The sequence below is a fragment of the Rhinatrema bivittatum genome, chromosome 5, assembly GCF_901001135.1.
Source record: "Rhinatrema bivittatum chromosome 5, aRhiBiv1.1, whole genome shotgun sequence".
In the NCBI taxonomy this organism is placed as follows: domain Eukaryota; kingdom Metazoa; phylum Chordata; class Amphibia; order Gymnophiona; family Rhinatrematidae; genus Rhinatrema; species Rhinatrema bivittatum.
This window is the reverse complement of record NC_042619.1, coordinates 101659922-101672636: the sequence shown is the minus strand read 5'-3', so window position 1 is coordinate 101672636 and position 12715 is coordinate 101659922. Positions and strand designations below refer to the sequence as shown.

Below are 12715 nucleotides of genomic sequence, written 5' to 3'. Positions count from 1 at the left end.
ATGGTTTTCAGGGGTGATGAGTCAGACGAACTGAACGAAATCACTGTGAACCTGGAAGATGTAGTAGGCCAGATTGACAAACTAAAGAGTAGCAAATCACCTGGACTGGATGGTATGCATCCTAGGGTTCTGAAGGAACTAAAAAATGAAATTTCTGATCTATTAGTTAAAATTTGTAACCTATCATTAAAATCATCCATTGTACCTGAAGACTGGAGGGTGGCTAATGTAACCCCAATATTTAAAAAAGGCTCCAGAAAAGATCCGGATAACTATAGACCAGTGAGCATGACTTCAGTGCCGGGAAAAATAGTGGAAACTATTCTCAAGATCAAAATCGTAGAGCATATAGAAAGACATGGTTTAATGGGACACAGTCAACATGGATTTACCCAAGGGAAGTCTTGCCTAACAAATCTGCTTCATTTTTTTGAAGGGGTTAATAAACATGTGGATAAAGGTGAACCGGTAGATGTAGTGTATTTGGATTTTCAGAAGGCGTTTGACAAAGTCCCTCATGAGAGGCTTCTATGAAAACTAAAAAGTCATGGGATAGGAGGAGATGTCCTTTCGTGGATTACAAACTGGTTAAAAGACAGGAAACAGAGAGTAGGATTAAAAGGTCAATTTTCTCAGTGGAAAAGGGTAAACAGTGGAGTGCCTCAGATCTGTACTTGGACCGGTGCTTTTCAATATATTATATAATATATATATGATCTGGAAAGGAATACGACGAGTGAGGTCATCAAATTTGCGGATGATACAAAATTATTCAGAGTAGTTAAATCACAAGCAGACTGTGATACATTACAGGAGGACCTTGCAAGACTGGAAGATTGGGCATCCAAATGGCAGATGAAATTTAATGTGGACAAGTGCAAGGTGTTGCATATAGGAAAAATAACCCTTGCTGTAGTTACACGATGTCCATTAATGGCTACTAATCAATTATACTTAGGGAATAGCCACTGCTATTGCATCAGTAGCATGGGTTCTTCTTAGTGTTTGGGTAATTGCCAGGTTCTTGTGGCCTGGTTTTGGCCTCTGTTGGAAACAGGATGCTGGGCTTGATGGACCCTTGGTCTGACCCAGCATGGCAATTTCTTATGTTCTTATGTGTGGACACGTGGTATAGGGCATGCTCAGTGTGCCTAGTCAAAGTTCTAGAAACTTTGACTTAGGTTTTCCCCATCAGGGCTCCACCAGATGATGTCACCTATGTATGAGGACAACTATCCTGCTTGTCCTCAGAGAATAAATGTTTAATAGTGGTAGCAAATAAAATGTATCATTTATAGCACCAGCCCTTTAAAAGCACATTAAAAAAAAAATACAGACTACTGTAAATCCAAGTAATAGCAAAAATGTCAAAGAATGGAGTCACTTTATAGACAGGTTTAGTGCCAGAAGTATTTTTCTATAGTCAAAATGCAAGAAAATCTTTAGTAAATAGTCCTCTACAAGGGGTCTAAGATTTTAATAAGAGTTAACTTTGTTATATGCAGTATAAGCCAAGCTGCTCACCTATAACAGGTGTTCTACACAGACAGCAAGACAGATAAGCCACATAAGTAGGCAACATTATCAGAAAGTGCCAAGACAGAAAAAAACTTTCAGATCTCAGAAAAAAGCTAAAGAGATTTTCTGAGGATGTGCAAATCTTCCAGCACAGCCACCACCACAAGAGTCTTACCCTTAACCAATTCCAATGAGGAGGAGGGTGGAATCGTGTAGGTAATTACTCTTAAAAAAGAGCACACCTGTTAAAGGTAAGCAACTTAACTTTCTCAATGGACAAGTAGGATAAGATTCAGCTACACAAATGGACTCCCAAACGGGCCGATTCAGTAAAGTCCGCGGGCTGCGCGCATTCGCCCGCTCTCCCGGCGCACGCGCAGGCCACTTGCATGTGCGCGCGATACAGTATTTAAATGAGGCCCTGCGGTAGAAACGGGCAAAAGGAGGCGCTGGGGACACTAGTGCGTCCCTAGCGCCTCCTTTTTGACAGGAACGGCGGCTGTCAGCGGGTTTGACAGCCGACGCTCAATTTTGCCGGCGTCTGCACTCGAGCCCACTGACAGCCACGGGCTCGGAAATCGGACGCCGGCAAAATTGAGCGTCCGGTTTTCGACCCGACAGCCACCGGCTGACTTCAAATTTTTTTTTCTTTTTTTACCCTTTGGGACCTCCGACTTAATATCGCCATGATATTAAGTCGGAGGGTGCACAGAAAAGCAGTTTTTACTGCTTTTCTGTGCACTTTCCCAGTGCCCGATGAAATTAGCGCCTACCTTTGGGTAGGCGTTAATTTCTGAAAGTAAAATGTGCGGCTTGGCTGCTTATTTTACTTACTGAATCACGCAGGCATACCTAATAGGGCCATCAACATGCATTTGCATGTTGAGGGCGCTAGTAGGTTCGGCGGGTTGGACACATGTTGTCCGCCCCTTACTGAATAAGGGGTAAGGGAAAACGCGAGTCCAAGGGCAGGTTAACAGTGCCTCCGTCGAAGCGCACTGTACTGTATTGGCCCGAAAGTGAGAATTGCATGAATTTATCAATATGCTTCATGTTACCAGAGGAGCATGCAACCTATACTTATTTTAAGGCTGGAGAAACAGGTGAAGAAATTAAAGACTTATGAATTGCTTGGCCAAAACTTATCTTGACAAGAAGTATTTTCTAGGTAGAAATGAGTGGTCTAATTTCAATGGAAGACTAGGTGACAGCTCTGTATATTATTTTCTATGAATACAGAAAGAAGATGTGGTAAGTAAACTGCTGTAGTCCTGACTTGATGGACTTTTTACCTTAGATTGGCAATATTATCTTGATTTATTGTAACAATAAGAGATGCAATCAGAGATCCAGGTCAAGAGTCCTCTTTTTAACTGAAAAACCTTGTTTGATTTGAATTGGATATAAACAGCTGTGAAGATTTCCTTTAAGACTTTGTTCCTTCTAAATAGAATAAAGCAGCTCTTCTGCAGTCCAATGTATAAAGAGCTTGTTTACTTTTGTTAGCATGTGGTCTCAGAAACAATGTTGGCAACACAATAAAATTAATAGGTAAAAAGTTAGAATGAGTTTTAAAAATTATTTTGTTTTGGAAGTGCACAAAGAATAGGAGATTAAGGCTTCTAACACACCAACTCTCCAAGGAGAGGTAACCGCTATTAAAAATAAAATTTTACAACAAAGAAATTTAGTTCTTTCGCAAAACGTTGGTACAGCACTTTCATGAGTTGAGCCAGAACTACATTTTGATCCCTAGATGTAGTATGATGTTGAATTGGAGGTTTAAAATGTGTTAGGCACTTTATCAATCTGTCTACTGTATATTGATGGGAAATAGGAGTTTTATGAACTGACACTATTTAGTCAGGAACATTTGATATTATTACAGCCCTGAGTATATGATATTTATATATTTGAAATAATCCAGTCCCTGAGTACATGTTTTACTATAATCCTGAATTACGACTAGATACTATTTATCTCTGAGTTAGCCATGTCTCTGGCTCTTCCTCCTCCCAGTTCATGTACCCCTGTTTTATTGTAACTTTTGTTCACTTGTTCTCTCTTCGCCTATTGTTCATGTTGATGTTAATTTTTTTCACCATTGTTTCTTGTAAACCGATATGATATGATTGGTATCATGAATGTCGGTATAAAAAAGCCCTAAATAAATAAATAAAATAAATGTTCTACTGAATTTTCATGTTATGCTGTTATAGTGCTGAGATGAAATCCAACAGGAAGTTTTCAATCCTCAATTTCATAGATCTAATAGATATTGAAGTAAAAAGGGGATAGGACACAAAGGGATCCTGGTGAAGGCATAAGCATCAGATAGTGAACCTCTCCCTCTTGAAGTTAGAGCTTCTTGTAGCCCATTTTCTGGAAACTGGAAGAGCTCTGCTTATATCAGAAGCTAAAAGCAGATAAGATACTAGTCTGCTTTCAAAGTCCATGTTATTAGAGCTAAGGACTGAAGGTTGAGATGTAAAAGATTCCCATTGCCCTACCTAGTGTACAGTTATTGCCCCTTTCTTGTCTTAATTTTTGACTTGTCTTAGTTATGAGTAGAATTGGGGGAAACAAATATAAATGACCTTGATTCTACAGAATTGAAAAACCATCCACAACTAGATTGCGTTTTTCTGGTATTCTGGAACAGAATGTTATTCACTGGTGTCGTAAAGAGATCTATTTTCAGGAGGCAAAAAAGTTCTCGTACTACACGATCACCCAGCGATCACTCTTGTAATTGTAATTCACAACTTAATTTGTCTATCTGATTCTTGCTCTCTGGAATATAGGGAATAAAAAAAAATCTTTTCTGAAATTGCCTACCACAATCTTACAGGCTTCCTGACAAATACTAAAGAGCCTGCTCCTTTTCGTTTGTTGATACAGAGCATGGCTACATGTTTGTCTGTATGGACTAGGACAACTTTGTTCTTTGACCAAAGACAGATTAGTTTGAGAGCACTGAAGATATCTCTCAACTGTAAATGGTGTGTGTGAAGTCATCTTTCTTCTGGCGACCAGGTTCATTGTGAGCACAGGCTGTTTGGATAAACACCCCTGCCTCAATTGCAAGTACCTGTAATTAAAGCCTCTTGAATTTGATCTTTGAGAAGTGAAGGATTTATCCATATTAGGAAATGTAAGAGAGCAATAGATATTATAACTTGGTGGGATAAAAGTTGCTGATGTTAGTCAGAATGAGACTTTAGGTGCCACAGAGCTCATCTCATGGCCAAACATGCAAAAGTGACCACCATGTGACCCAACATTCTCAAAGACAGACAGTTTCTTGTTTCTGACTTGAAAACAGGATTTTATCCAAGTCATGTGCTCTTTGTTGAGGGGTCATCTTTTGAAGCCCAGTAACTGATACATTGAAGAGTTAAGAAATTAGGTCAAAATCAATTTTGAAATGAATTTTCCTACTTTTTTGTTGTTGGAGATTTAAAAAAACAAAAGGAAAAGAAAATTGAGTAATAAAAAAAGAAAAAATGACAAAGTTCAATGAATGGCTTCAAAAGAAACAGACCTAGAAAAACGTCTTTTTGCGCTACCAGAAGGAACAAGACCTAGGAGACTCCCATCACCATGGCTGCATGTGAAGGTCCTCACAGACTCAGAAAAACTTCTCAGGGCATAACTAACTTCAATTCAAGAACAGTGAGAAATCATACAATAATAGAATTGGGCTGGCACTGTCAGATGAAACCATCATACATATTTAAGTACCATCAGCACATGAAGATCATCTGATCAATTCCTAGTAGCCTCACACATACTGAATAGATCAGTTAAAGAAACAAGCCTTCTCAAACATCATATGGAAGCATCACCAATTAAATTTAAAAAGTCAAGATTTGCAAACTTTAAAAAAAAAGGAGGGGACGGGGGAATTTGAAACATACTTTACAGCGTTTGTGTCCAGTGTTGCATATAGGTAGTACAAGCATTTCATTCTTTCTGTTGTTTCTAGATTATGAGGCACCATGTACTGAGCAAAGATGCGCTCTACAAGCAACCTGAAAGACAGAATTAACAAGCAATTAGCTACATTAATTTCCTTTGCACATTAATTAAGACTATCACTACTTATAAGGTATCAGTGAAGTATTAAGAAGCTGTTCTTGGTTTAAAGAAAAAAAAACACAACAAAACACACAGATTTTACCATCATTTAGCTAACTATATTCATAGACCCATAAGGACTAAACTCAAAGCAGAAGTTTGGGTTTTTTAAAAATCTTTATTCAACTGATGCATCTCAGCATAAACAAAACACACGTCAAACTAGTACATCAGAGTGTTTTATCCTGAACACCAACAGAGCTGACTAGTAGCTAATATATAAAACACCAACAAGCCAGGACACGCATTCACTCCCACCAAGAAGACTGCAAACCATCTGCAACACAATATACATGTTTACTCTTATATTGTGCAGGAGACCATTCATAGATAAAGAATATCAGAAAGCCTGGAACTTACAGCGGCAGTTACAAATATTTAGCATCTAATCTTTCTAAATATATCAAATCGAACTTTTGCATAAAACCATATTTGAAGTGTTGGCGCATCCTCATCAAAAATTTCAATATATTTCCTTTTGCCAATATAGCAGTTTAGACAAGTTTTAAGAATTCCTTGGATAAGTTAGCGACCCAATCTGTGGTGTCTAAATCAAACTTCACCAGTGAACAGCAGTTTAACAATATTCATAGTTTCATACAAAACTGAAAAAAAAAAAAAGACCCAGGTATAAACTCTTAAGATTTACAATTTTTCTAATCCTTCATCAGAGAACATAATACCGTGATCTTGAGACCAAAGTGATGCGAATTATGATAAAACCATAGCCTGACTTCTCAAATCATATTTTTACCAATGTGCCTATTTATTTTCCTTGCTCCCAAAAAGTAATATATTAGTTAAAGACCCAGACTAAAATATCTTAGGATGTTGATGCTTCAAATCTAGCACATCTGGCCTGCAAATACGCATAAAAAATGAGTATTGGGTAAACCATAATCTCTCTTTATTGATCAAATATAAAATGTCTCTACAAAACAAAATTGAGACTTATTAAATCTAATGTTTGCCAGATTTGAAAGAGCCCAGGCTGCATCCCAGGAAAAAAAATAAATTACCCACTAATGGCAAAAACTTGCCACAAAACTCCCCATCACCTACAAAAATGTCCACACTCTCTAAACAGGATGAAATAAGGGATAAGAGGTAACATCAGAGGAGAAACACCTATTTGAATGTAGAGCACCCCACAGTGAGAAGGGAAGAAATATAGAAACCACCATATTAGAAACACAAAATTAAAAATCTCATATACCACTCCCAAGCAAAACAAAGCTGTCATGCAACATTCTGCATTCTAACATCTTGAAAATTAATACCTCCATGAAACCTATCCCTTATCAGACACAGCTAATTTCCATAGCTTTAGCTCTCCTTAAAAAGCTAGACATTAAAGACTAAAGACAGTACATCTCTATGTAATAGCCAACAAGGAAGCATCTACAATCTATATGAAAGCTTCAGTAGCAAAACCATTTCTGAACAAAGCATTTCTTCCAAACAAATAGGAATATCCAGCCAATTTGCAACTGTTTAAAAAGGTCCAGAAGAGAAGTAATGCTGAGATTATATAAAAACATCAATATTGAAAGAAAACTTTAGCCCCAAGCAGGTGAAAATAGAGAGATCCACACCTAAAGTGAAAATCTCCATGCCATGTATCTTGCATGCTGGGCATCAGCAAAAGACTTTTCTAAATCTGAAGCTCAACAGTTAAGCCAGCAAAGCTACCAAAATCTACAAAAGGCCACAAAATAATCTGAAAAGAGATCATAAGATTTGTAACGAAAAAGCAAGATATTATATGCAAATAAAAATATCTTCTGCTTCACAGTGCCAGATGTTAACGTCATGATTGCAGCATGCAACTTAATTCTAATAGCAAGACACTCCACCGTTAACATGAAGAGGAGGAGAGAGCAACCCTGTCTAGTATCCCTTATCAATGGAAATAAAGAAGAAACCTGCCCCTTAATAGTGAGTCTGGCTTGAGGGTTGTTAAACAGTAAAGATAACTATTATATAAACATATTCAGAATATCTTATTCCTGCAAAACCCAAAACATGTCATTGAGCTGATTCAAATGGTTTTTGTGTGTCTGGATTAATAATTATACCTATTACAAAGAGATTTATCCCACAAAGAATGAACCAGTTTCCAGACATTGTTCACCCCATGTCTATCCTTCACATATCCTACTTAATCTGAGGATATTAAATTAGGAAGAACCCCACCTAATCTCTTAAGGTGGAAAGGCGGCAAAACGATTACCGGCATGGTTAAAAGGGGAAGTGAAAGAAGCTATTTTAGCCAAAAGATCTTCATTCAAAAATTGGAAGAAGGATCCAACAGAAGAAAATAGGATAAAGCATAAAACGTTGGCAAGTTAAATGTAAAACATTGATAAGACAGGCTAAGAGAGAATTTGAAAAGAAGTTTGCTGTAGAGGCAAAAACTCACAGTAAAAACTTTTTAAAATATATCTGAAGCAGAAAGCCTGTGAGTGAGTCAGTTGGACCATTAGATGATCGAGGGGTTAAAGGGGCACTTAGAGAAGATAAGGCCATCGCGGAAAGATTAAGTGATTTCTTTGCTTCGGTGTTTACTGAAGAGAATGTTGGGGAGGTACCCGTAATGGAGAAGGTTTTCATGGGTAATGATTCAGATGGACTGAATCAAATCACGGTGAACCTAGAAGATGTGGTAGGCTTGATTGACAAACTGAAGAGTAGAAAATCACCTGGACCAGATGGTATATACCCCAGAGTTCTGAAGGAACTAAAAAATGAAATTTCAGACCTATTAGTAAAAATTTGTAACCTATCATTAAAATCATCCATTGTACCTGAAGACTGGAGGATAGCAAATGTAACCCCAATATTTAAAAAGGGCTCCAGGGGCGATCCGGGAAACTATAGACCGGTTAGCCTGACTTCAGTGCCAGGAAAAATAGTGGAAAGTATTCTAAACATCAAAATCACAGAACATATAGAAAGACATAGTTTAATGGAACAAAGTCAGCATGGCTTTACCCAGGGCAAGTCTTGCCTCACAAATCTGCTTCACTTTTTTGAAGGAGTTAATAAACATGTGGATGAAGGTGAACCGGTAGATGTAGTATACTTGGATTTTCAGAAGGCGTTTGACAAAGTTCCTCATGAGAGGCTTCTAGGAAAAGTAAAAAGTCATGGGATAGGTGGTGATGTCCTTTCGTGGATTGCAAACTGGCTAAAAGACAGGAAACAGAGAGTAGGATTAAATGGACAATTTCTCAGTGGAAGGGAGTGGACAGTGGAGTGCCTCAGGGATCTGTATTGGGACCCTTACTTTTCAATATATTTATAAATGATCTGGAAAGAAATACGACGAGTGAGATAATCAAATTTGCAGATGACACAAAATTGTTCAGAGTAGTTAAATCACAAGCAGATTGTGATAAATTGCAGGAAGACCTTGTGAGACTGGAAAATTGGGCATTCAAATGGCAGATGAAATTTAATGTGGATAAGTGCAAGGTGATGCATATAGGGAAAAATAACCCATGCTATAATTACACAATGTTGGGTTCCATATTAGGTGCTACAACCTAATATGGATAACACATTGAAATAGTCGGTTCAGTGTGCTGCGGCAGTCAAAAAAGCAAACAGAATGTTGGGAATTATTAGAAAGGGAATGGTGAATAAAACGGAAAATGTCATAGTGCCTCTGAATTGCTCCATGGTGAGACCGCACCTTGAATACTGAGTACAATTCTGGTCGCCGCATCTCAAAAAAGATATAATTGCGATGGAGAAGGTACAGAAAAGGGCTACCAAAATGATAAGGGGAATGGAACAGCTCCCCTATGAGGAAAGACTAAAGAGGTTAGGACTTTTCAGCTTGGAGAAGAGACGGCTGAGGGGGGATATGATAGAGATGTTTAAAATCATGAGAGGTCTAGAATGGGTAGATGTGAATCGGTTATTTACTCTTTCGGATAGTAGAAAGACTAGGGGGCACTCCATCAAGTTAGCATGGGGCACATTTGAAACTAATCAGAGAAAGTTCTTTTTTACTCAACGCACAATTAAACTCTGGAATTTGTTGCCAGAGGATGTGGTTAGTGCAGTTAGTATAGCTGTGTTTAAAAAAGGATTGGATAAGTTCTTGGAGGAGAAGTCCATTACCTGCTATTAATTAAGTTGACTTAGAAAATAGCCACTGCTATTACTAGCAACAGTAACATGGAATAGACTTAGTTTTTGGGCACTTGCCAGGTTCTTACGGCCTGGATTGGCCACTGTTGGAAACAGGTTGCTGGGCTTGATGGACCCTTGGTCTGACCCAGTATGGCATGTTCTTATGTTCTTACAAGTATATCTGCAGATTAGCCCTCAGATGCAGAGATTTCTTAGCCAAAAAAGATTCTTTGCAAAGTCGAGCTTTCTCCAAGGTGAGTAATGCAATATGAATACCACTTTACCATTTCTGAAGCATCCAATTAGTGACATGAATCATGAGAAAAGGAGAAAAGATGGGTACTAAGGCCTTTCAGCTTTCAATTAATGAAATGTAGACTGTAGCAGCTTTAAAAGTGATTGTTTCTATGACTCCCATCAAAAGGCCTTTTCACTTACAGTACCAAATTTATTTCATATCTATTTGTGGTGGCTAGATGCATTAATGCAGCCTGTTTGAGGGAAAAAAATAATGCACCTCAAGAAAACAGAAGGTTTAAAAATTGTGGCAAAAACTAATGATAGAAAAACACAGACAATGCACTCTTTTTTTTTTTACACATCTAATGGCCTTTTCTTCATTCATTTGATAAAATGACTGTTCAAGACACCTGCATCAGGCTTTCCTCATTAAAGAGCTTTTGAATACATTACTTAGAAAAGCAGAGGTACTTACCTGTAACAGGTGTTCTCTGAGGACAGCAGGATGTTAGTTCTCACACATGGGTCACACCATTGGATGAAGCCCAGCACAGAACTTTGATCTCAAAGAATCTAGAACTTTCAAACATGTTCTACTGAGCATGTGCAGCTGTAGTCATCACCCTGCCCCCTACGCAAAGTCCCTCAGTCCACAATATTGCTAATACATGGAGAAACCAGGCGGGCGGGTTTCGTGAGGACTAACATCCTGCTGTCCTCAGAGAATACGTATTACAGGTAAGCAAGTCTGCTTTCTCAGAGGACAAGCCAGAAAGTAGTCCTCACACATGGGTTAATCCCTAGCTATAGGCTTCCCGAGCAGGGCAAAACAGAAAACCATACTACTCGCCTCCCTTTTACCTGCGAGGCAGCCAACCCACAAGGGGTCCAAGGCTGGAGAAGAATTGATTTTACAAAGAAAAACCACAGAGTGACAGACAAAACCCTCATGCGTAGCAGGAGCACCTAAGGCAGAGGAGTGATTTGAGTGCGAGCAGATGTATACTCTGCATCACAGAAACATTACAAGGAAGGTTTTGGATCAGTAACCCTGACAGTAAAGTAGACCTAAAACCTCCTGGGTTCAGGAAAAAGCCTAGAGATGTAAACAAGAGGAAGACTCTTGGATGAAGACCGCACAGTTTCCTTCAGTGTCTGAGAACTCCCCAGAAAGAAACTGTGGTCCACTGACTCCAAAGAACAAAATGTCTCTACAGACGTATGCCCATGTGTGACTAATAGGCACAATGGGCAGAAAAACCAAAGCAACACTTGGAGAATAATCAGCAACAACAGCAGGGCCTGATATAGACCCTACATGCCGAAGCACCAAATCTAGCTCACCATGCAGGACAGTGGCAAGAGTTTTAGGGGATGAATGGCAACCCCTGAATAGATTGCTAGCCCACCTTTCAAACAGGGAGAAAATTTAGGGATGAAGCTCACCCACACTGCACCTGTAAAGGGCAGGGCCATCCATCCTATCTAAAGGAACATTCAGGTGAGCAGAAACGCATTTTGGGCGACCTAGTGAAGTGAGAAAGCTAAAGGCAGTACTGGCCACAGCCTGGCAAAAATTTATAGGGGAAAAACTAGATGTATCTTTCCCTGCAGATATACACTAAAATATACTTCGAATGCTTTAGCCTTTCCTCCCCCTCCGCCGACTGGAAGTTGGGAGGGAGTGAGAGGCAGATTGCTGAACTGCCGGAATAAGCACAAGTCGCCAAGTGGCATATCCCAACCCCAAGCGAATAACTCACTGCCAATTCCAGTAGGGAGATACCCACCAAGACAGCCCTCAACCTGCTCGGAACAGCTGAAAGAGTGAATTCCCCAGGGAAGAAATATTTCACTAAGAGACAGAAAGCCAGGTTGCCGCAAATGCAATCCCTGTCGAACAGGATTTCTTCACAGGCCCAGAAACCCGAAGGGCACCAGGGCAGGGACAGGGTGATCTCGGACCAGATTTCCAAGTAACTGGCAAAAGTATTAATATCCCAGCCGTGAACGCAAATATTTCCCCCAAGGAAGCACGCAGTGCAGTAATGGAACAATTGTTGCATGAACCAGGACTCCCCTGTCCGCAGACAGGGTTATCTCCAAAATGGGGAAGTATGGCTTACAAGCCAGTGCACCCAAGAGCAGAACCTCTGTTGGGGAGTCCCTTAGCCATGGATATGGCGAGAGGGTGAAAAACATACTCACCAATTAGAAGGACAAGAACCTTCATCAATGAGGCAGGGTCCCGCAGGTGAGTATGACTGGCCATAATGGCCCATTGAGCTCAGCAGGCATCAAGGTGACTCCTGACGTGAGAAATCCTTAAGGTGCACCTGGGAGCTACTCTGGAGAGGCTCCCTCGTGAAACAGACCTGCTGTGCCTTAGAACGATCTAAGCAGAGTGCTACCGCTCGACCGACTCTTGGTACTCGCAAGAAACAGAGAGTAACCGCCCTTATAGGGGTGGACAATCAGGCGCCCAGAGGGGAACCCATAAGGGAATATACCCTCCTTGAAGGGAGAAGAGTAATGGGAATCCGGGTCTCCCGATCCCAAAAACCTTTCACTCTTCCGAGGAGAGTTGAGGTACAATCACTGATTGCTGAGGCTCAGAAGTGACCTATCCACCACTGGTAACTACCCTCTGAAGGGTGGGTCAGAGTAATAAATG

At 39.8% G+C, this 12715-nt stretch overlaps 1 protein-coding gene across 7 annotated transcripts in view; it reads right to left on the bottom strand.

The window, feature by feature from the left end:
- PDS5B (PDS5 cohesin associated factor B) overlaps positions 1–12715 on the bottom strand; it is a 644248-nt gene that overhangs the window by 314370 nt on the left and 317163 nt on the right. For all 7 annotated transcript variants that reach the window (XM_029602667.1, XM_029602671.1, XM_029602673.1 and 4 more), the window contains one exon: positions 5439–5552. In XM_029602667.1, coding sequence (XP_029458527.1) covers positions 5439–5552 — 114 coding nt within the window. The remainder of the gene's footprint in view (positions 1–5438; positions 5553–12715) is intronic.